This window comes from Diprion similis, chromosome 10 (genome assembly GCF_021155765.1).
Source record: "Diprion similis isolate iyDipSimi1 chromosome 10, iyDipSimi1.1, whole genome shotgun sequence".
Taxonomy (NCBI): domain Eukaryota; kingdom Metazoa; phylum Arthropoda; class Insecta; order Hymenoptera; family Diprionidae; genus Diprion; species Diprion similis.
Window position 1 is genome coordinate 14,267,265 of NC_060114.1, and position 24,517 is coordinate 14,291,781.

Genomic DNA, 24,517 nt, shown 5'->3' on the forward strand with positions numbered 1-24,517 from the left:
CCTATTGTTGTACAGTAGATAAAATATCCCGGACGATTCGTCGCATTCGATTACATCTTTTTATAAGCGTGTTACAGACTGTTTTTTGTGATCCTACCTCACGAAAGTAGGCGCGAAATCTATCTAAAAATTGGATATTGTTTCGGCCAACGAATTTCTTGTCGTGGTTCGTTAAACATTTCGCTTCCCGCTGTAAACTGAATTGAATCGATCGATGCGAACTTTTTGAGACTGAGAATAAAAAAGAATGGAATTCGGTGCAAAGTAAATAACTTTTGATCAATTTCAGCTTGCTTTGGTCTGAAGCATTTATAAAAGTTCGAATTGATCGATTCGTTGTTCCGTTTACTATCGGTAGCGAGATATTATAGTTCCCAGTTTTTGCAAGCTCAATTCTCACGCACAAATTGATTCTATTTATCATTTTTCTAGAACTGCATTTTACAGTGACGCAACTTTTGCTCTCATTCAACCGTGAACGTAGAACAGAGAAATAATTGAATCACAGATAGATAGAATAAATAAATTTAAACATGAAAATTAAAGTAATGTAATTATGTTTATGTGTCACTACCTAAACGCGGTGTGAGAAGAGTGCCGAGAAAGTCGTCCAAAACACAGTCTCCGCTACTTTGTTTTCGAAAGCAATATTTATTCGCAGAAGTTGAGCTTACCTAATTTTTCACAAATTTAAAGCTATAGTATTCCTTACATTATGATACAATGTTTTTTTCTTTTCTTATTCCGATATTTTCTCATGAAAAGACGCAGAACGCCATGAGTTTAAATTAAAGGGGTTTATAGTCGGATTAATTAATAAATAGACACAACGATATTATAAGAAATACAACACGTTTATTTCAGCAAATCCTAAGCAATAATTCCCTAACAACTTCAAAATGAGCCTGATATAGTTGATGTAATTATTGTTGGTATGTGCACTAACCATATAACGTACGAATTTTGTGTATTTATAGACATACGCATTACAAAAACATATTTGTCTCAGTCGCAAGCTTCTTCGAGAGTTCCTTGTTGCTACTTAAATTCAAGCGAGAAAAAAATGAAACAACAAAACTAAAAAATACAAAAGAACAAATATAAATTATTTCAACATCACATTTGATTTCCAAGGATTTTGCTAGTTTAAAATAATCTCCAGAACGATAGAATGAATTAAAAGTTATTTATATTTTTTTTTTCTTTTCATTTTTGTATTTTATTATTTATAATAATAGTGTACAACCATAAAACTTCTTTGACTGCATCATCGCAAATTAAATAATCAATAATTCAATTGTTATTAGGCTTTTGCTCGTATTTTCTCCACTTCCTCAACTTTTACCACTTTTAATAACTTGCACGTTTTTTCTTTATCTTTTTTTCATCTTTTTTTTTCGTTCCCTCATATTTCGTTTTTTTTCTCACATTTTTCCCGGTCCTTTCTTTACTTATCTTCGGTTATCGAGTCGGTTACAGAATGCATCCAATTAATTACAGTATATTATAATACAATTTCCATTCTATTTGACCCTTACAACGTACTTAGTGTCCTATCTAATACACTTACATATCAATCTTAATGGCTACGCTTATAGGTAAACTTACTTAACATATTTCTTTTTCATTTATTTTACTCGATTCTTTTTCTTCTTCTTTTAATCAGTTACTTAATTATTTTCATTAACTTTCCCCATATCTCGCTTTGCTGGGAATTATCGTTAAGCTCTGTATCTTCTTCCAAGATCTTTCTCAACAAAATAAACTCTAACGTTGGTAGCAATCAAAATATTTACCTTAATAATTACAAGTTATTATTTTATAATTATAGTGTAATATAATATATACATATACGAAATGTTTACACATATATGTATATATTCTGTTTTGTTAATTCATTTATTTATAGTATATAGATCTTGATTGAAGATCAAGCGCGTACTTCCGGTTTTATTATATGTCTTGATGATTTGTCGTACACACTCATACGATTTTATTCCGTATATAGAGTCGTGTTATGCATAGGTGCAAATAGAGAATCCAGAGACAAAATCACATATAGTCTCGAATCGAGATATTTTTTTGCGACACCAAAGGCAAACAGACACGAGCGTGTTTACACAGAAAACTTACGTTATGCGCCGTGAGTTCCTCGATGATATTAACAAATTTAAGCAAATCCAAAACCTTCGCTGCACTCGTGGATTGCTTTTAACAGATTACTGCGCAACTTGTCGTATGTTTCGTAAACCGGTAGATCGAGTTGATTGAAGCTGTGGATTAAACGAACATAGGAAAATCAGTTTCAAGCTCACTACTGTCAAGTTATAAATTCATGATGTCATTAAAGTTTTCCTTTCAAAACTTGTTCGTTTTCAGTTAGTAGTGTGAAATATTTGTTTGCTTTTCTATTTGAATGAATCTTTTTCAGTAATAAAGTTTTGTAAATTAACCAAATGAAACCAATAATTACCATGTGTGCGCTGAAGGTAATCTGTCCGTTGACCTGTCATCTCGATGAATTTGGAACTTTTGCACGCCATTCATACCTTCTAAAGCACCGAAACCTTGTAGCGGTACTTTCGAAGTCCCAGTGACAAATTGAAGGAATTTCGCTCGATCAGCTTGATCGAAACCGCGTAAAGCACGCCAAAACCACTGGATCTGTATAAAGTATGAAGAATAATCGATAATAGAACATTCGTTGTAAATTATTGGTTGACAGAAGACAAAACTTACCTGCAACGAAGTCGGACTGTATTTGTGATATTCAGTGTTCGATTTAAGGTCTTCGATGTCCACGTTAGGTAAACCACTAATCAATAGCTCAAGTTCCTGTTCATTGAAGATAGAGATGAGCCGTTTGGGAATTATGTCATAAAATCCTTCCAAAAACGCATTCAACCTGAAGAAGAAACAATAAAAATATAACATTACACTTGAATTAAGTTTCTTAATGTGCATTTTGACATGATCATCAAAAGAAGGTGCACAAAAATACTCACTGTTTACGAATCGCTCCAGTCATTTTCATCTGACAGACCAAACGAATGTATTCTAATTTAGTTTCTTCTGTAACGACGATATTTCGACCGTTTGGAATCAAGTCTCGTACGTCATTCACTCCGAATTCATTGACCTATGAAGAGCATTACGAAAAAAATTTGAAATTTCTCCAACGAGCAGGAAATTAGAGATAAATAGCTGAATTAAATGGTGTTCCAATTACCTCTGCGGAAAACGTGAGTTCGTATCCAAGATCGGAGACATTATGTTCGGTAAGGTATACCAGTCCTTTGTAGAAGCTGTAATCTTCGCTTTCCATATCGGTATGTTTAACAAGTATACCCAAAATGTGTTTATAAAAGCTGCGTGTAAAGTAGCATTCCAATAATTTGTTGTCATAAATAGCCTTGGCTGTAAAGACAAAGTAATAAGCGAATAAGTAAATGATAAACCGAATATCGTTACGCAATAGTTTTTCGCAAATATGATTATCCAAAAAATGATTACCCACCAATTACTCTGCCAACGAATTTGTAGTAACACAGATGATTCGGATTGCAGTGTGACGACGAATTAATCATGTAAGTTACTCGATCACCGGGACTCACGGTAAATAAGGCATACATTGGATTGAAGATCTCTCGCGATATAATCACGTACCATTCTCTGAGCAGTCCTCCAGCATCTTGGCCCTCCTCACCTAAATTAGCCAAAGTTTAATTGCAATACATCGAAAAAAAAAAAGAAAAAAAATAATAAACAAGAAAATGAGGTCAAATAGATTTACAGAGAAATAAGTACAGGAATTTCACTGCGTACCTTCAAAGACAATGTAGAACCGATTTTTCCATTCATCTGCATTTCTACGGTGTAACTCTCTGAAGGAATCTTCGAATATGTGACTTCTGCGTACATGAACAGCTAGTTCTTCTCTTCGTATGCCTTCGTCCATTCGTTCGAGTTCTGTTCTAAAGTAGCGTCTCTTGACATCGAAATCTAAAACCCTGGTGTGATCCACAAGGACTGAGAAAGGTCCATCGGCTAGGTGGGTTGTGGTTTGTCTGAGAATTTGATTGAGAACTGTCCTATGTGTTTCTGCAAAAGCGAAGAATACAAACGAATAATTAAAAAATTACGTATGCCGAGTAAAATCGGGAAACTATAACGACGACACGTGAAACATCAAACACGTACCAGCAAATTTCAGGAATTTCAATTGATCCGACGGCAATGTAACCTGTGTTGCTGGAGCCATATCCCAAGAACTACTGATGACAGCCTCGGGCTGTGAAGTACCTTCGTTGTCCGAATATATAGGTGAGACAGGCGCCAGATCAGGAACAACGTCGCGAGCCTCAGTCGTCGTATCATTGTTACGTTCCCGAGTCGGTGTGCTAGATGATGAGTGAACTAAGAAGAAGGCTTCAACGGCGGGCTAAAGTGACAAAAAAAATCAAGATCATGTTAGTCGAGAGACATTTAAATTTGAAATATGACGTTTCAATGAATGTCGACAAATAAAAAGGTGCCTATTGTACAATTTAGAAGTTGATAGTTTTTAAAAGTGGCCCATGCGATTGAAATCAGCTCCGTGAAATTACAATTTGACAAGGTTGGCAATTTTTCTAAAAAATGTTGTTTCTTTTCCCTGTAAGATAATCTTCGCAAAAGCTTACAATTCTTTGAATATTTATTCATTGTTTTCAAAATGATGAAGGAATGTCCGAAAACTGTTGAGCTTTTGCAAGGTTAATCTCCGATAGATATAGTATTCTGAGAGAAATCAGCAATCTTGTCACATCATTATTTCATACAGCTGATTTCAGCCGCATTAGTTATTCGATAAAAATGATTGTCCTTACTTGTAAGACTAGGACGGCGTGATGATCGGGTGTATGTTCAAGTTCGAGTAGACAAGCGCTTAAAGTTTCCCAAAGATTGTCGAGCACCAAGCTCTCGCTCAACAATGGTAATATTGACTTTTCTTCCTCGTCGCGTGTGGTCGAAGCCGAAGGATCAGCATTGCCAACGGAAGCTTTAGGAGGGTCTGTATTAGAAACGTTCGACTGTGTTGTGTCCATAGCAACAGCCTCGACATTTTCCTCCGGTACTGTGACAGGTGGTTGTTGACTCGTGGTACCAGTGTCCATAGCAGTTTCGGCGGTTTGACTAACTTCGGTTTTTTTCTTATGAGCCAAGCGAACCGCTTCTCTTATCTGCACGATCACTTTTAGTATACGTAAAAAGAATGCTTGACTAGATGTTTTGCTGACAAGTGCACCCATCGACGGAAGTTGGAGATCGCTACCCGCCTTAACTTTGCTAGGTGCTGTCACAACAACGTTGTCATTGGTGAAACGATCGTGCAGAATGCCACGACCACCGCTTCCCGAACTTGTGGACGGTTGTTCTTCAATGGAATATCGTCGGTTTATTTCCCGATTCAATACCTTCAGCTCCATCATGAGATCGTTGATATGTTCACAAACCATGTTTGCCAGTTCCATTGCACCTTCCAGAAGCAGTTTTAATATCAATTGTCTGGTAGGATCTGGGCAGTGGGAAAGATTGAGAAGCAGTGCAGTAGCATCCTCCAATCCTTCTTCCGAGCAGCTTTTGCTTGTCAGAACTTGGACCGCCAGTCGAAGGTGTCCTTCGGGGGCCGCGACGCTCTGTTCCTTGCCTACGTCAACTTTTTTATTCTTGGTTCCCTCTTGTCGACGGTACGGATTAACTTCTGTGAGACCGATGGATATAAGGGACAGAAGTCTGAGCAGTTTATCGGTGAGTTGACTACTTCTTTTAACGACTGACCAATTCAGCATTGAGATCAATTGACCGAATGCGGAAACCTCGAATGATGTCGTACTCTGTTCAGGTTCCGATCCCAGGTTTGAATAAGAGTGAGTTCGAGCAACAGATTTTCCCTTCTTGGAAGCGCAAGAGTCCAGTCGCAGCAGCATGTCCCAGAAATCGGGCAAATCACTCTTTCCAGGTTTAGAAGTAGACTTTGCTTTCGTTCCAGTTTCGTCTTTCGCTAAACTTGTCTCTTTCTCTTTTTCTTTGTTCTCCTTTGATTCTTTCTCCTTCTCTTTTTCTTCAACCTCTTTGGATTTTAGGGGTACAAAATATCCCGGGAAACTTTTCGCCAACGATATCAGCAGCTCCAGGGTATGTCTGTCGCATAGGAGGTTTTTTGAAATCAGTATAATCATATTTTATGGTAATTTTATCGCAGTTATTCTCCGCCATAATTACTGCCACGAAAATGAAGAATTATCAAGTGAATAACTGACCTGCATACAGTTGGCGCTGCTTGTGGATGTATCGCGATAACGTTGCACTGTCGTTCGGATCTCTTGCCGCCATGTCTTGTTATATGAAAAACGTTTGCTCTGCAACCCAGCGCAGCATCCATGCTAATATTGAGCCAAGACTGAGCACTGTTACGCGTTTCAGCTACCTTCGGCAACCTGTATGGACAAAATAGAGAAACATTGAAGTAAAAAAAGAGATTATTAATCGTAAAAATTGCAAATAGGACGCGATGACGAATGCCTACCCAAAATCTATCACCGGATATAATCCTTTTCTTTTAAATTTCCCACCAAAATCGGCCGCAGCATCTTTGTTTTCGTCGTTACTTCGTTCCATAATGGAAAGTAGGGCCCTGACGACCCATTCTCTGGTACTGCCGTGGTAGCACAAGTTTCTTATCACTCTGTGAAGCCGTAACGTGTTGATTTTTGGCTCATCAACAAACAGCAATACCAAGAGACAAGCCATAGATTCATGATCTAGAAGTTGACGTCCCCTCAGTCGTAATCCAGCGCCCTGGTGATTGATTCCGGCTTCGCCCCTGGGATTCCAAGAACTCCATTGCGCACGCTGAGGCACCGTATGAATGGCGTAACGAGTGCCTCCTCCTCTGCCTACACATTATTAATCCGTTAATCAAAATAGTGCCTCAATTTTTGGAAAAGGGATGAAGAAAATTAATACTGTCGTAGAAACCGACCTCGTCCAGAATTCCTCAATATACTAGACAAGGCGGGATTGCTTTGAGTGACATGACTCAGGATTCTCTCCTGCATCATTCGTCGATTACGAGCTTCCCAATCTCTTCTCAGACTTTGCGCTTCTTGAGCAAGGTCAGGGGGTAGTACAGATATTTGTGATTCCTCCATATCGGTGAGTATCTGTTATAAACATTGAAACAATTTGTTAAACCAGTATTTAAAAATTAGAACAAATCATGTAGTAACAAACAAATCAGTAAAATTAATCTGTCACAGTTCGGTAACAAGACAAAGCCGCAGTTCTGAGTGCAAAAATTGCTGATACAATCTTATCACACTAATCACTCCAAACCGTCACAAAACTGGTCGAAAATTTCGTATTTATCGATCTAAGTTACTTCCAACAAGATTAATCTTTCGATTATCTTACAGCTTGTCGCAAGGATGGTTGCAAGTTCTGGAAGAACGCTGCAGCGTCGACAGGATCTTCTGGATTTGCAGATGCAGCAGCATGGCGTTGCTGCTCAAGCCGTTGCTGAGCAAGAACCTCTTCTTGTATAGCAGGTGGCAATGCGGCTAAAAATTCTGGGTTTACTTCCACTGGACCAGTCGGCTCTTCGACGACTGTAGCTTGCGCACGTTGTCTGATGCGTTGAAGCCTATGCATGGGTGAAAGATGATATGTAAGAAAAATGTCAAGTCAAATGAGTAACGTAGTTGCCAAAACATTCATGTAAAAGTAAAAAAAAGTGAACGTACCTGAGCTGTTCAGCTATGACTTCTTCACGCATATCCTCAGGTAAGGCAGCGAGGAAAGATGGATCGACCCCGTCAGGCAGTTGTTGCTCTTGTTGTTGAGGTGGTTGTTGATTTTCAGACTCTTGTGGATTGTTTTCAGCAGAAGACGAACTTGGACCTTGGCTGACGACATTGGCGCTAAAATAGCAATAAGAAATGTGTTAGAAAATCTGATGGAAAAAAATATTCATATTAAAAAATCAACGAACTCAGTGAGACAAGAAAGATCTCGAAAGTTGATTAATGCGACTTACTTTCGCTCAACGTTTAATTGAGTGTCATCAGTCAGCAGTCTTCTAATCCAATCCGTAGGATTACCGCTGCTTTCGATATCTGTTGGAAGATCTTGGTAGACCTCTTGATTAAAGTCAACAAGTATCGGTGTCGCACCACGATTTCGTAAATTTATGGGTGATAAGTCTTCGGGGTTTCTTATGTTTTGCCCTGTATAAAAAATCACGTATAAACTTCCACGATTCGAAATTGTACAATCAATAGACCAAGTTGACTGGGATATACAACTCTTTACACATCAAGCTGCCGTGTATGAAACAGAAAATTTCAACTCACGTTGCAGTCTAGTAGCTTCAGATGCGCTTGGTCGTAGAACCGAGTCCACAATACTCTCGGCAAGTTCGAGAGTTGCATTACGAGTTGCTGTCCTAGGATCCCTTACTTCGGAAGAACGTTGTTCGGCTTGAGGAGGAGGTGGGGTACGATCCTCGTCCTCTTGAACAGTGACTTCCATTTCTCCTGTTACTTCTGAGTAGGGCAAGGAGTTTTCTTTTCAAATTACACAAATATGATTTTGCATTACATTATACCTATTATTTCGACAAATTTTCAATCATATTTTCGTAGATTTTTATGAAGAGGGAATGAAATGAAACGGTTTCAAATCTTACCGATAATATCGTCTACTGCTTCAACAGCAGCTTCAACAGCTGCAACTAATTGCCTTGTATCTTCTCTCAGTGTGCTGGTACTGGCTGATGTTATCTGTTCATCAGTAGCTACTGTAGTAGCAGCTCCATTAGCTGTAAAAAGAACTATAGTTATTGTAGAACATGAAAGAGAAAAATATTACTTGTGAAAAAGTTTTAACCGACCATGAAAGATTGATAATAAACAGCAATTGAAGTGGTGTACGTACATTCGGTATTACTCGGTTGTTCCTTTTCTGATTTTTCCTCCTTTTCTGGCTCCTTGTCGGTAGCGTTATGCTTTTTACGTTTTTCTTTCCTTTCCGCCAATTCTATATTTCTGTATTTCTCAAGGCCGGGTATAAGCTTCTGTACAACCCCTGCATCAAAGAATGATTTGTGTGATAGGTTTTGTGATAAAACTTGCAGAGAAAACATGTAAAGATCTGATGCCATAAGCATAAAGGTGAGGATATAAAATATGCTTACCAACACAGCAATCAGGCTGTGAATCTCCATCAAGTAGCTTACTCTCTTCTATCCACCAGTGTAAGGCCGTGGGAATATTGTTTAAAGTTGCGGCGAGACCTGGGCCGAACAAATAACCCGCTTGATCCTGACAAAATTAGTAAAGAATATAGATATTGTTCTACGTTGATTAGTTTTGCATTCTAATGAAATGTCCGAGTTTTATTTCTCACTATTTAGCTAGGCGATAATTTGTAGTATTTTTATTTTAAAATACTTGAAATATACTCACAACGAAATCGATTTGTTCTTCTTCCTGATTTGTGAATATTCCAAGCCCATTATCCATAACTACAACTCGGGTATCTCTAAAACTTGACGCTAATACTTGACTCGTGGCTAACGGCAGTGTTTGTGCTGTTGGTCCAAGAAGTCTAGAAGGTTCAAGCGATGAAAAAATTCAATTTTAGTTTCAAGCCCGTCAGAATTCATTAATAACCTACTTAATATCTAATTTTGTAAGAAAGAAAAAACAGAATACAAACAACATACCTTTGTAAAATTACAGGCGGATTGGTATTGCGAGGATTTGCCAACTGGAGATACTGATAACGACGTTGACGAAGATTACGTTGAGCTCTGGAAGCTGGCAACGATGCAGCCTCCAAATTATTTCGAGCCATCAATAAAGGATGTGAATTGATTCCTATTCCAGACAATATTACGTGTGAGTATCGATGAGTAGAAATAGCGGATTTGGAAGACTTAAATTTACAAAGCAGAATATTCTGCATTGAAATAGGGAAAAATATTAAAATGTACATGAAAAATAAATTCAGCCATTGTTCTTACCATTACTTTCGACAGCAGTCGGATCGTCAAAGATTCCAAAAGGTAGTGGAAAATTGGTGTTCCAAGGAAGACTTGGTCCAGTCGATGCCGGAGTTGATGACCCATTGTCGTGATTATCGTAACTGTGTTGAATCATGACTACATTCCCACTGTCCCGATCAGCTGATGGTAGCATGCGGAAAACGCCTTCTCCGACATCGTCGTAAAACTCCATACCATCTTCTTCATAATTTGAAGAACCTTCTTCCTCTTCCTCTTCCTCCTCTTCATTCTCTTCGGCTGTCAAATCGGATTGAAATTGTAGTACATGCAGAAGGTTGAAAAGTAGAAGTTCTGAATTTTTTAATTCAGAATCCAAATTAGCTTTTCAAAATATTTACCGTCATCTTCTTCCTCCTCTTCATCGTCGTCATCGTCTTGAACTTCATCCTCGTTATCGTCGGATGGATTGCTGTCAGAGTCGGAATCGGAGCTCATCAGGTCCTCCTATGGTTTAAAAACATTATTTTACATCAAGGCAAAACATTCAGGGAATAGACGGAGGTTACGGAAAGGACGTTACTCTTACTGTAGTATCTCGTGCCGGATCGAATTCACCTTCCGCTTCTCGCATCGCTAAACTTTCCTCATCAATATCCATTGGTCTGTGAGGCCGAGAGGGCGGCTCCTCCGTGATGGCCGAGCCGTCCCTAGAGAAAAGTACACTACTTGATTATAAATAATGTACTAATGCATAAAGGATATATTTTCAAACAAACGAATAAGATAAAAAACGAGTATAAATTCTGACCGGCGATTCAAAGTTGTTCTATATATAAGACAAAATCTAAAAATTAGATTGAAAAGTGCTTCGAAAATAATAAATACGACATTAATAGGCCTAAAGTAAATGGAAACAACTGATCCATCGAGATAGCCGAATTATAATCGTCAAGACACAATTTTACCTCTCCAGAAGTTGGTCCATGATATCATCTAACGCAGCTTCGTCCCCTTCTTCGTGAACATGACTTTCGGAAGTGGGTTCAAGGCTCTCGGCGGTTACAGAGATATCGTGTTCTGTATTCTCGGCGTCTTCGTTTGGCTCTTCGCCAACGGCATGAGTAGCTTCAGAATTTGTGGTCCCAGTTTGTTCACCGATTCCAGTTTCCTCCTGAGCGTTTCTACTATTCTTTGGTTTGGTGAACTTTGAACTAACAGCGCCAGGCATGGGCTGATTTATAATTCTGGACAGAGTTTCGAGCGGCTTTAAGGCGGCGTTAATAGTCCCAGCCATATTCGGACTAGAAAGATCGAGACTGTGGGGTATTTTTGCCAAATCAGTGACTATGCCCTTCTTCAACATGATCCTAACGATGTTGTTGACGTTACTGTACTGACTAAGTTTCAACGATGCTCTAAGATGAGTGTGAGCAGTGGGTGGACAGTTATCGATCATTGTCGATATAAGTCCGATCAAAAGCTGAAGCTGAGCATGTTTCTCGGAACTCTCAGGAAGCGCCAAAGATCGCGTAAGGGCAGCTTTCACCTCGGTTACAAGCGTTGTTTGAGCATCTGGCGAATGATTGCACGAAGCAAGAGCAGCGATGAGCATTCGTGCCATGCTGCTGCACTGCCTGTCTCCAGTATTTTCTGGGAGCATTGGTAGCAGTTTGTCGAGAAGAAAAGCGAGGGCGGTCGTATCCTCGACGACGAGTTCGCTTTGTCCTGCGCGATAAGTGTGCTCGGTGATGAGATTTGCAACCGCACCATACGAGCGCACAGCTTCGGCAAGCATTTTCAATATTGCAGATTTTGGCAGTAGCGGTTTTTTCGCTTCCTCAGGTTCAACTTTACCGTTATTACTGATATCCGCGTAGATTTTCAACGGTGTTAATTGCGACACTTGATCATCATCGTCCAAAGCATCACAGTTGGCTGGTGTAGCACTGCTGCTGCGAAGTATGTCTCGGCGGGATGCCGAGGCTACACTCGTCGATGATGAGGTCGAATGAGGGGCTGTTTTTTTCTCTGGACTTCCGATTGGTGTCGACGATGTAGCTTCATCCGCTAGCACAGGCATCGGTTTGATCAGCGCGTTCAAAAGGTCTTGGATAACACCGACCGAAACTTCTTCAACCATTGGCATAGCTGGTGAATGAGTAGGTGGGAGCGCCTTGACAAGTAACCTGTTATCGACGTCGTCACCTGGTGAGGAAACGCAGATTCTTAGTCATTTTTTTTCATCCCATTGAATTTGCAGTTAAGTTGAACATTCCTAGTTCTAGTTAAACTTTCGTTACTTTGGTAGTTAAAATTTAATTTTTATTTTTTCAAACGGAATTACCGAACTTACGTTTCAAGACATTGATATCGACTCTGAGAATATTCTCGCATACTTCTCTGTAGACTTCTGGATTACGACAGACGGCGCTGCTGATTTGCCTCGTCATGTATAATATTTCTTTATAAGCAGGCGGAATGTTGGTTAAAGTACGAGCTCGAACAACCTGAAACAATCACATTTACAACCCGTTGGAATAAAAGATACATTCTTCGAAAATTCGCTGATTTTCAAATTATTGTGATGTAATTATTTCTCACCTTTTCCATGGCAAGACAGAGGGTTCGTGGTTCTTCCAAAGTATGTCTAATCAGCAGAGTGCTAAGGCTAATACAGCCAATAAAACTGCTTCCCTGTGTCATGTCGAGTAGCAGTTTCACGCCGCCTTCCCGGGCGAATACCTCAGCATTTCTATAATCTCTAGTTAAACGTAGGCAGACTTTCATCAAGGCGTGCAAAGCATCTCGATCGACCGGTATTGCCAGAAGTTTGACACACGCGCTGTAAATAAGTTTAGTTAGTTATTATTTGTCTTTCAGTTTGTTCCGCATTGAACAAAAGAACTGGGACGTACCGGACAATGTTTGGCGCAACTGCAGGATCCAGTCCTTGAACAACGGCGTTGCGTTTATCTTCTTCGGGACTGATAGCGGGACTTGGACAACCCTCGGTATCCATGTTTGATTCGGTAGTGGGATTGCCATCTTCTCCAGTGGCATTTTTCAGCTTGAATTCCATCGTTATGGGTCTTCTGTTATCGCTGTCTTCGTTCACTTGTGTCATGCATGAAAAAGTGATGAGATAACGACGCCTACCGCATGTTATTCTAACGCTGGATTCTCCCGCCCGATAAGCGTCGTTAATAGCGCGGTTATTGATGGACGAGTACGGCGTCCACTTTCCGGTACTTAAGTCGAACCATTTCCATGTTCGGTTTGTCACCTAACAAGTCAAGATGATGCGTTTAAACATCATGAAATCTATTACAAACAAACTGGGGTATGCAAAAAACATGACAAAAGCAAGTGTATTGCTTACCTTGTGCATAAGTTGTTTTCTTTGTGTAAGAACAGCGACTTTTTCAAGACGATCTATGAGCAGGAGTAGTGGCGCCAGCCATTTTGGTGTCTTTACATTTCCCGCAGTAGCGTCTTTGTTGTTTTCCTTGAGACTTTTATTTGATTTTGATTCAGTAAGAGGTCCTTCGCTGACTACCAGTAGCTTCACAAGTTTCTCTGTGATGCCACACTCTGCCACTATTTGTGCGCAAGGTACGCGCATTTCTTGAAACGGTCCCTACAAGAAATTGAATTCAATCGAAATGATCTAAGATATACTTTAAAAATATTTAAATGCAAAAAGAAGCAGAAAAAGTGTAGAGAATTTTTCTTTGATGCTATTTTACTTAATATGATGATCTGTCGCTGCAAACCTACCTCAAAAAATAAAGTATACAGGTATATGCGACCTGCAACCTTGCTAGCTTCTTCGCACTCAATTAGTCGCGTTCCAGTATTTTCTCCACCATTTTCGGCGATATCGATCAGGAAGTCGACCAAATCTGCGATCTAAAGACAACATAAATCGTAAAGCAATGTATCCAAGAATATGCGGGTTATGTTTGTAAGAAATTTTGACTCTACTAAACTTACTTCTCTTATCAGTTGACGTAGAGTGCCATCACGCCATTCATCACCGTTTCGTTTTGTAATGGTAACCAGGAGATCGCAGATTCGATAGACAGTGTCTGGCATAAGATCCAGTAAGTTTAAACACTGTTCCAGTGTGCTGTGAGTAAATTCGTCGATACTTTTACTCGGTGAAGAGTCTTTCGCAGGTTCTTCTGGACCGACAAATTTTCGCGGATCTGTATCCCCGAGGGACATGGCTATAGCGTGCATTATTTGGTCGTCATCCACTAATTCTAGATCCATTATTAAACCTTGTCCGCTAGCGTCTCCAGCAGGGGCGTCCTGAAAATATAGGATATCAGTTAAAGCGGTAGTCGGATGATCGTGGAAAGGCGAAAGCAGAATCCTTCTTGTTTTATACTTATAGTTGGTAATTTAATTACAAAAAATCAACTCACCGGTCTACGCAAAGTTGCTGGATTTGTGAGAAGGTAATCTGTGGCTTGTTCGACATTAAGAGTATGCAACAAGGCCTCGATGCAGTGAGCTCTGCTGAATCCCATATCCATGAGTTGACGCAAGTGTTGGGGATTAACATCTGCTTCAGGCTCTTCTCGTCGCTCCGTTGTTGAAGCCGTCACAGTGTTCACAGAACTACTGGCTCCAGTGGTGCTTGCTGCAGTCGAGGTACTCTCTACTCCTTCTTCTTTTTCGGCACGTTCCTATGTGAGATTGAGAATGATATTAATTCGGAATCCAGATATTTAGCAATTTTCTGCTTTCTACAAGCAGTATTATTGAGAACTGATCAATACAGCTGCAAAATAACTTACCTTGATGATTTTTTCACCACGAAGAATGTGACGGAGAATGGAAAGTATCGATTCGGTCATGCGTGCCCCATAATTTTTCAATGGTTTTTTGCCCCACATAAGCATTACAGCTTCGAATGCTTTCTGTAAAAGGAGGAAGGAAAACGATAGAATTACATACTTGTCAGAATGAAATGAACAGGTGCTATTCAGATGAAACGAAATATTAAATACAATAGCCTGATAGTGTTATATTAGTACCTTGTGGATGTCGGTAAGATATTTTATCGGATCGAACGTTTCGTAAACTCTATAAACTCCGATATTTTTAGAGGAGACTGCATGTGGCGAATCTAGTATGGCTTTTGGGTTGACCATTTTTTCCAGGAGCATGAGCCAGGCGTCTAAAAATTCGCCGGTTCCATCAGGGAGATCAGGATGCTCTAATCCTTCGGACAACGGAAATTGCCCTCCGCCAGACAATGCCCAATGAAAAGTACTGTGAATGGATGAAAATTACAAAACAATAAATACAGAATCGACGAACAAACTAACACATTCTAGTATCGTAGAAAATTTAACAACTTACGCAAAGAACGCTGCCTGGCCTCCAGAGTGAACAAAGGTTTGAAGCATCAAGTGATACGGATGTCTTTTCTCATCGAATAACATCGGCGAAGTAAATCCGACGGAACAAATGAGAAATGTAAGTCGAAATTTGGGAATTGGGGAAGGTGGAAGCTTATCCCATGATAATCCACGAGTCAGCAAGCCATTCAGTGCTTTAGCGACACTACGAGCTGCTTGAGACGGCAGAGATGGAGTCATGGGAAGCTGCTGACCCCTTCGTTGTCTTATTGGTGATCCAACGCACAACTGAAAATCAAGTCCACAATGTTAGAAATTAGAAACATAGAAAAGTTCAGGAACTAAATTTGAAAATAGAATTAAACTTTCAAGTGAAAAGTAATCGTCTGATCGAATGCTGCCGCACCTTTACAAGAAGGCCAAATAACTCTGCTAAGGCTCTTCCAAGTCGTGATGAAGCCCCGAGCAAAGGTTTGATGTACTTTAATTGATGAGTACTTGGTGATGTTCTGCCAGTTACGCTGTTTGGCTTGTCATCGACCTATACGATTTTTAGTAGAAAAAATAGAAATGAATTACTTTATTTCACTGCAAATACTTTGTAAAATTATTGAAATCCTTGTTTTTAGTCTCTTAATGAAGTATCGTTATTTCACAATTACTCTAGTGGTTGAATAATGAGCATAAAAACAGCTCAAGGATAAACATTCAGAACCTATTATCAATCAACGAACCCTTAGCGCAATTAAATCCTGAGTTTTGATTACCTCCATCGATACTGGCGGTGGATCTGTACTCAAAGCTTCCATAGCGGTTGTCATTCCGTTGCTACCCATATCAGATGAAGTGGTGGCAGCCCATGAAGAAGACGGTTCGCCCTCGGTCTGTGTAAAAAGTGAAAGGAAAATTATAGCAATGACAATTATTGAATGAACGATGTGTAACTTGGTTAAATTTTATGCTCCTAGATTCAAAATATCTCACCCTAAGTTCCAGGGGTACTAATTTGTCCATATCTTCTTTCCCAAAGTCGCAACCTGCAGGAATGATGTCGTCGCTGCAGAGCGCCAACAGGAGTGTACTTTCCCATACAAGTGAGGTGTACAATTCAGACAGCCCTTTGAGGACAGTCAGCCCAAGATCAGATCCCCAATGATTCATTGAAAGGTTGCGTATTTCACTTTGGCCAGTTCGGCAGACGTGAACAAACATGACGACGTAGCCGTGAGCCGCGTTCATGGCGTGAAGCAGAGGCGTAGCCTGATCGCTGGTGAAGGCAGTCTCTAAATTAGGAGCCGAAGCTAATTCGTGTAGAAGAACCGATCCTCCAGGGGATTCCATGTGACAATGAAGCGGTTTCAGAAGATTCAAGACTTCGTTGAGTTGGGACAATCCTGTCTTGAGTACCAAAGGCTCGTGTGCCAAATTCTGTAAAATAAAAATCAATTGTACAAAGCTCTAAGCTTGAAACGTCGCTGTAAAAAATTTACCAACCAGAATGCTTTTGCAAACCGAAGCAACGGCCTGCGCCGCCTGAGCAACTGGATAGTCGACTGGAAGATTTGGCAATCCGAGGATAGACAGAAGTGGGACCAGTCCTTTTTGAGCAACGAATTCTCGACAGTGATCGTCCGTCGAATTGTTGCTCAGTATGGCGTCGACGAATTTCATCACATTGTGAATATAGTCGACTAAAGCTATCGGTGTTTTTTCCCGTGGTTGAGGTGGTGGTCCAGGCTGAGCGGGAGACGGAGAAGGCTGTTCTTCGCGCTGAGGATGCGAACTGGTGCTTGCTTCTTCCTCATCTTCGTCTTCCTCGTCGCTGCTGCTTCCACCCCCTCCCCCGGCGCCGCCGCTTCCATCGCCGACGCCAACGCCGACGGACTGTCCTGAGGACTGACGACTGTTAGAACTCGAGCTCGACGGTGAGTTTTCAGACTTGCTTGCTGCACGCCAACAAACGTAGCGAGGATCGCAGCCCAGAAGGCACAGCTCTTCTAGTAGCTGGTGATTTTTAAGGAATACAGATACATGAGTTAGAAAGTTATGCCTTATCGGAAGTGTTGCATTTTGTGATGAAAAGCATTTGAAATTACGTGTGTAATACCTTGATAATCGCAGCTGTAGCGTCCACTTTGAGACTAGGCTGATGCCTCATTAATTCATCCATTGCATTACCGAGATTGGAAGCTGTGTCACCGAGCGGATCGGCGCTTCTTCTGCGTCGCATTGCAGAGAGATAAACAGGGGAAAGGAGGACTTTGAACAGACGTTCAAACGGCCGACACTTTACAAAAGACTCTAGTCCTCGTTGATTTAAACATAATGCACTGAACACATTGGGCAAAGATCCCAATACTTCTCTAGTCGCAGGTACCTGTTGATGAAAGTATAAGTAGGAGCAAAGTTCAAAAGCAAGGGAAAGGATGAAGCATATTGACCAATAAATTCGATATAATAAAAAATTTGTTTCGCTTACATCTTTGATTAGCAGAGCGTGCAGAACGACATCAGTAAGGCCGTTGTCCTGCAGGGAAGACAGTAGCGAAGGCTCTTGAAAAACGTAAACCGTAACAACATCCGTAGCAAGTAAAAATAGGGAAGGTCCGTAGTAGTCGGAGTTGCTAATAATGTGTTTCAACGAGGCTGGCAAAGTCCCTTCCATTACATGACGTATGCTGTCAGTGAACGCTGGATCTTGAATGGCTTTTTTTAGAAAATTGAGCATAGATTTGAGAAGCGCTGCCCTTTGAGGAAGGCAGGTTTTCCCTGTCTTAGCTCCCGAGTAATCTGGCAAAGGTTCACGTTTGTCCTCTACTTTCAAGCCAGCGTTTTCATCCTCAGAAAATTCCATCAGATTCAGTGATTCCTCACGGTCATCAAACGTTTCGTTCATTGGGGGAGCTGTGGGAGGGTTTGAGTCGTCGTCCACCTCTGCAGGCCTTTCGGCAGCCGATTGCTGTTGCTGCTGCTGTTGCTGATTTTCTTGATTCGACTGCTGCTGAGGTTCGATTTCGAAAGGCTGTTCCTTCCTGCAGACGTTCACTTCCATGTCCAATCGATTTATAAAACTAACCAGGCCTCCGTGGGCTTGGAATCCTTGCATGTCGATGTTTGTTATTAAATCTATAACTCGCACAGCTCGTGTAACGAACTGTAAATAGAAAAAATAATGGAATAGTAAATCATTGAAGGCCTTTATTTGGGCAGAAAAATAGTGAGAAGCTTTCCATGACACTTAATTCGTTAAACCTTTTACTTTAACACTCACTGTAATGTGTTCAAGCTCGCTTCCTGGCCAGTTGATAACTTTTAGAAGACTCTCCATCATTCCGCAACTGACCAAAGCTTCGCCACCAGCTTCGTAACTGGCAAGGTGATAAAGAAAACTGAACAAAGCTGTGGCTAGGGGAAGTGGAAAGGGTTGTCCATCAGGTTGTGGCGATGTCAAAGTAGAGATACAAGTGCGCACGAGTACAGGTAGAAAACCGTGGTACGAACTCGCACCAGTAACGTCTATTATCATGTTCAAACGAGAACCTGGTTTCCTTTATTCGAGAAAAACAAAATAAAACAGACGATGTTTAGTACCAGAGTTGATAATTCATAAAAGATAATGAACCAAAAGAGGCGAAGGTACTCACTTTGGGAAATGAGGATTACGATCTAGATGTATAATGCTAGTTAATGTCCGTAGAGCTGCAGCGCGGATTTCTACAAGGTGAGCATGAGGGAGCTCTAGAAGTTCGACCAGCTCTTCTAACAAGCCAGTGTGCAAAAGGCTGTGGGCATTTTCCTGAAGAGCATTACTGTATACAAGTACAGAGAGCGCTTGTAATCTTGCCTGAACACATTGTAGACGTCTTCGATAATCTGAGAAACTATGTGCCAATCTGATGTGAGTTAACAAGGCCATCTGAAAAGTGAAAACATCGATTTTGTGAAACTTCATTTACCTAAAAAGCGAGCAGAAAATGATTACAGAAATATATAAGTGATTGGCGAGTAAAAATGACACAAATAGTTTGAGTAAATACCAACCTGTCTTTCTTGAGGAACATTATACGATTTTAATAAATCATTCATTATTTGTGCCGGGGTTTTGCGGAGCTTGTCGACACCTTCGATGTGGATATAAGTGACCAAATTTGTCTGACCACTCTTCTTGTTAGTTAAACCTCCGCTGGCACTTCCGCTAATTGAAATGACTGGTTCTGTTGTCATTGTTGTCGCTGTTGTTGTTGTTGTTGTGGTTGCTGCTGTTGTTGTTGATGTTGTAGACACGATCGGATTTTCGGCATAAAACTCAAAGTGCAGAGTAGTTGCACTAGCAGGAAATGGCTGTTTTTCAATTTGAAAACAATATTGTATCAGCTTCGTCAATAGCAATTTGATTGGAGTTTGACATAATTCAATCAAAATTGGAGTTGTAGTAATATTTGAACCTGTCTCATACATCTATTTTCTACAATTTTGATTGAGAAAAATGTGAATGAAAATTCAAATGAAAATCTGTCTTACCTTATCCGGCTGTTCTTTGCAGCAGTCAGCAAGGCCAAATCCATTCTCTTTTCCGCCCCAGCTCTGAAAGATAAAATAACACCAAATAACAAACCTGTTCAACACAAACGTGTTAAAATGTCAAAAAGTTACTCGGAACTTACAGAAATTTTTATAAATCCGTATGTCACACGAATTACATATTAATAAAACAAACTTGAATTTTGCAGAGCAAGTAAAAGTAAAAAAAGTGATGTTTCTTACCTCAGCTAAGTGATTCAAACGGCTGAGTAAAGCTTGACGTTTGTCGCTATTTAAACGAGTAATAAAATTACTACGTTTACTAAACATGTAGAGAAGATTTAATACGCCAAGGACGACGTGCATGTCGCAACTCGACAATAACGTAACTAGATGTTCCATGCTGTTGTACAAATGTCGTGAAAAAGAGTGCTCGATCAAGAGGGTGGTGAAGTGTAGTACCCAGAGAAGCAGTTCTTTTGCCTGTAAAAATAAGTAATTTTTAATTTTACACATTACTTAAAAATAGCATGAAAACCCTACATGCCTTTTATTATATGCGAGTAATAATTGTGCAGACTTCAAATACCTAAACAATTTATTTTACTTGAAGGTTTTAAATTCGAACATAATGATTTAAATTTGTATCAAGCTTCAGGCAAATTATTCAAAATCTTGTTTCAAATCAAACATGAATAAATACTAAAACTTGAAACTTATTAATACCTTCCTTTTACAGTGCATGCATTTATTCCTTTATTCATCCATTTAATTTTTTATGAAAACACGCTGATCGGATCAATATTCCATCGGCACTAGTTGCTTTCATTGTTGAATTTTTACATACCTCTCTGTTTTGAGGAAGATCGCATGCGAGTTCCCATTGGTTATCAGGTGATCTAGCTGCGGCTTCTTCAAGAATACTGTCACTCAGGTCTAGTACATCGATCCAATGGAACAATTCGCATTTTCCGAACGTCCAGGCATCTATTTGCTTCAGTTCTTCTAGCAATTCGGCGTGCGAACACGAACGCAACTTGCTTATCAGTGCCTGGCATTCTGCAGGCTGAAAACAACCAAGAATATTAATGTAGTTTGAAAAAGGTTGCATCGATCATTCGTCTAAGTGAGTCAAAATTCACCTGGAGAAAAGAATAAGGGGTTGTCTGAGTTTTTCAAATTCATTTCATAATTAAACCATTACTTACCACTTCGGAAGTGCATTTTTTCAATCTACAACGATCAATCTTCATTTTGAAAGATGATTTCCGTATGAATGATGTTATTTATCTGGAAATAAAGGGAAGCAATTTATTAAAAACCTGTTGCAGCGCCAACAAAAAATAGACCGACTCTCAAATCATCCTCACTTTATTTCTCTGAAGTAAAAATAACTGATCTAAATACAGCAAAGCCTTATTTTAAAAATTGCGAATTTTTTAGAAACTAAAGTATAATATTTTGCTTTCACTTTCATTGCAAATATTTGCTTTCGGGAAATTGGTCTTACTGTAAATTTATGAAAAACCTTCTCAGACGACAACAAAAAATTTTCATCCAGATAAACTCTCTTTCGATAATCACAGAGTTAACACCATTGAGCTTGCTTTCATGTTTCATTGTCATCAAAGGTTAAAATTATTTTTAAATCATGAGATGATGAAACAAACCGCTGCGCACCAATCAGAAAAACTTCAGAAAAAGACTTTTGCAATTTACTATGACTTCTAGTTTTATGTTTAAACTTTTATTCATTGCCACAGACTAAAAATGAAAAAGAAAGTTCCTGAACAAGCGAGATAAAATTCAAAATCATCAATTTTTTAATGTAACCAAGAGCACCACTCAAGGCCGTTTGCCTTTGTACGAATAGTTAAATTAGCACATACTGAGAATGACAACAACTACCACTAATCACCGTCGCTGACCGAAAGGTTTGGCGTTGCGGTTATGCTAAATGGTCATTCGTCTCAAGAGGCATGGAAAGAGAAGATTTTGATTAACAAAAATGGTTGAAAAATAGTTGTAAAGGGGTTGAAATGGCAGTGAGCTTAATTTGCAGTACTTGAATTTGCACAGTCATTGATTATCGAACCATAACCTATCGGGAACATGAGCTGCTCAAAGTCAGATAGATTGCATGCATAAGGATCACTTACAACAACAAAGGTAAGAGAGTAGCCAAAATTTGAAAACTTCATCACCCGGTGCTAAAAATTGGAAAGTAACAGTCAAGTTTCTAGCATCAATAACGAAAACTAACTCATTGTCCACTGTGATGAAAATATAGACGATAAATAAAGACGCGGCACATGCGGCAGGCGGAAAACTGCACATATGTAGGCGACACGATAGTCACATATACACAGAAATACACTCACACATGTATCGCAGGATATCGGATAAGAATGAAGTGAGGAACGAGGAAAATTTCCTTTTCATTTTGATACGAAAACAAAAAAAAAAAAGAAAAAAAGAGAAGAAAAAAAAAGAAGAATAGTAGAGTGCCGAGAAAGAGAATAAAGGGGAAAAATATAATCGTAATATCGAATGATCCGCATTCAGAACGGAGGACAATAAATATACGCGAGGCAAAGGCAGGTAGAGAAAAATCGTTGGGTTTGCTTACTTATTGAGGATTATCGGGCGAATCCTGAATCAGTATGTTCAAAGTTTTGGAACGGTGGTGTTTAACGATCTTCTTCGAAATGTTTTCACCGATGGCAGTGCTGCACTTGTCGAGAATAGGTTGACGATACGGTGCAGCAGGCATCGCGCCGCTACCGCATTGGTTATAACGTAGGTTTGTGTATATTAAATATGAAAACCCCGTTTCTCTATCTCAGTCTTTTCCTGCTTCCTGAAAATAATCGGTGAATATCGGGTGTTTGTCGTCGATTATTATGATGTTGGTACGGACGAAGTAACAGGCGACTTCTCCGCCTCTTTGTAGGGATTAAATTTTTTCTTTCTTCCGTCCTTTTCTATTCCCTCCGTGTTTTTTACTCTCACTCTTTCTCTCTCTCTCTCTTGCTCTGTACAGATCGTTTATTATAAACAAATGTTACCAACACTCTATCACGCACGAAATGTCTAATAACGTTTGGACGAACTCTCCGAGGATTATGAATGAACGAAAAGAAGTATATTTGCGCGAAATAATAGGCGAGTTTATTGTAGTTATTCGGTTGTTCGCTCTGCGACTAGTCCTCGAATGTGTTGCCCAGCGCCAATCGTACCACCAGCGCCAGTCGCCGCCATTTTGGTTATGAACTGGAGCCAAAAAGAGAGAGAGAACGAGGCGGAGAATAGAAGAAAAAAAATAACGAAACGAACGAGGAACGAAAAGAAAGGAGAAAAGAAGGCAGGTAGTATGTATGTACAACCTCGCGAATTAATTACTATTTGACTCTACGTGACTCTTCTGTCTCTGTATTACGAAGGGGTTATTATTTGTTTGTTGTATATTCGTGCAGGTTGAGCCTTGTAATGCTCTTGGTATTTACTTTTCTTTTATTATTCAGTACCGTCGAGGTATGTGATTATTACGGTATCACCCGGGCGAAGCAAGTGCACCCAGGTATACATTCACTGCACTGGTTCTTCTTCGCCGTTTTTTTAATTACGTATTTAGTTTTTTATATACTTTTTACGGAAGATCATCTACGCGACATCATTGTCGTTGAAATCTACGCCACCACCACTGCCAGTCATGACACACACATTACACACATACGATGACGAACACGCCGCGCCGAAATCCTCGAACGCCACGGAGTATAAAGACAGATATATAGATACGTCGCAGCAGTCGCTGCAAGTCACGCACACGATTGCAAGCGGTTGAAATTTTGACCTTTCTCGACCGTTCTGAAAAGCGATTTGCACGCGGTACGTGGAATACGGATTGTTTCTATTTATCTGTCGACCTTTCGTCTGTATTGAACTTGTCGATAACAGCCTTTCTTTCACCTTAGATTTCTAAAAGAATTACGTTTGCCATATCGACAGACTTATCCGACGATTGATCAGGATAAACCGTTGCTTTTTACGGTAAATTTATTTTACAAGAAATTACTTTGACAGGAGGGGAATTGTGGCGCGGTACTGGCGAAATGAGTCACTACTTGCTCTCGCCACGGCGGCCAATCAAACAACGGATAACAAACTGAACTGTACATGATAATAATAAATATTGGGCCAACAAAAATAGGACGATCGTTGCTGGTAGTTGCTTGATACTCCTTGCGTATTTACGTATACTTTTTCATCGATCGCATGGCGATAGTATGATGATTCGAATCTTTGTTTCTATTTTCTTGACACCCACCACGGCATTGAGCTGATAAATATGAAGACGGCCAACATTGGCTAAAATTTTGCATTTCTCTGGGGATTGCTGCAGCTTCCTGCATTACCGACAGCGATAGCGGCGTCGAAGGCGCTAAAAAATTAGGGAAACTTCTTTTATTCGAAATTCGAATATGAAGTATCAGTTAGGGTTTGTTTAGAATGCGAAAACAAAACATAAACAAAAAAAAAAAAAACAGGAATATTAAGATGGTGAAATAATTTA

The 24,517-nt window shown here is 39.8% G+C and overlaps 1 protein-coding gene across 4 annotated transcripts; it reads right to left on the bottom strand.

The window, feature by feature from the left end:
- Positions 1 to 1,456: 1,456 nt before the first annotated feature.
- LOC124411238 (E3 ubiquitin-protein ligase HUWE1) lies at positions 1,457 to 22,916 on the bottom strand. 4 transcript variants are annotated; one of them, XM_046890240.1, is made up of 49 exons: positions 22,571 to 22,916; positions 21,150 to 21,231; positions 20,789 to 21,007; positions 20,185 to 20,424; positions 19,942 to 20,004; positions 19,462 to 19,761; positions 19,065 to 19,336; positions 18,692 to 18,968; positions 17,900 to 18,574; positions 17,528 to 17,797; positions 16,915 to 17,424; positions 16,405 to 16,848; positions 16,155 to 16,304; positions 15,827 to 15,961; positions 15,422 to 15,708; positions 15,094 to 15,331; positions 14,854 to 14,976; positions 14,479 to 14,742; positions 14,042 to 14,362; positions 13,826 to 13,957; positions 13,428 to 13,685; positions 12,964 to 13,331; positions 12,650 to 12,890; positions 12,402 to 12,555; positions 11,014 to 12,253; positions 10,635 to 10,770; positions 10,447 to 10,552; positions 10,067 to 10,345; positions 9,767 to 9,920; positions 9,507 to 9,648; positions 9,236 to 9,362; positions 8,977 to 9,126; positions 8,729 to 8,860; positions 8,394 to 8,606; positions 8,078 to 8,267; positions 7,785 to 7,961; positions 7,456 to 7,684; positions 7,025 to 7,205; positions 6,569 to 6,938; positions 6,303 to 6,479; positions 4,869 to 6,183; positions 4,201 to 4,441; positions 3,826 to 4,101; positions 3,518 to 3,706; positions 3,230 to 3,417; positions 3,006 to 3,139; positions 2,740 to 2,905; positions 2,474 to 2,664; positions 1,457 to 2,273 (listed from the first exon to the last, which is right to left on the bottom strand). In XM_046890240.1, exons 2-49 carry the CDS (start codon positions 21,192 to 21,194, stop codon positions 2,171 to 2,173), a joined length of 12,792 nt encoding a protein of 4,263 aa, XP_046746196.1. In that variant the 5' UTR covers positions 21,195 to 21,231; positions 22,571 to 22,916; the 3' UTR covers positions 1,457 to 2,170. The 4 variants fall into 4 exon arrangements, with proteins under 4 accessions (XP_046746196.1, XP_046746199.1, XP_046746197.1 ...); XM_046890243.1 differs by having other exon boundaries at positions 16,188 to 16,304; positions 22,571 to 22,801; XM_046890241.1 differs by having other exon boundaries at positions 10,635 to 10,755; positions 22,571 to 22,801.
- Between the last annotated feature and the right edge of the window lie 1,601 nt (positions 22,917 to 24,517).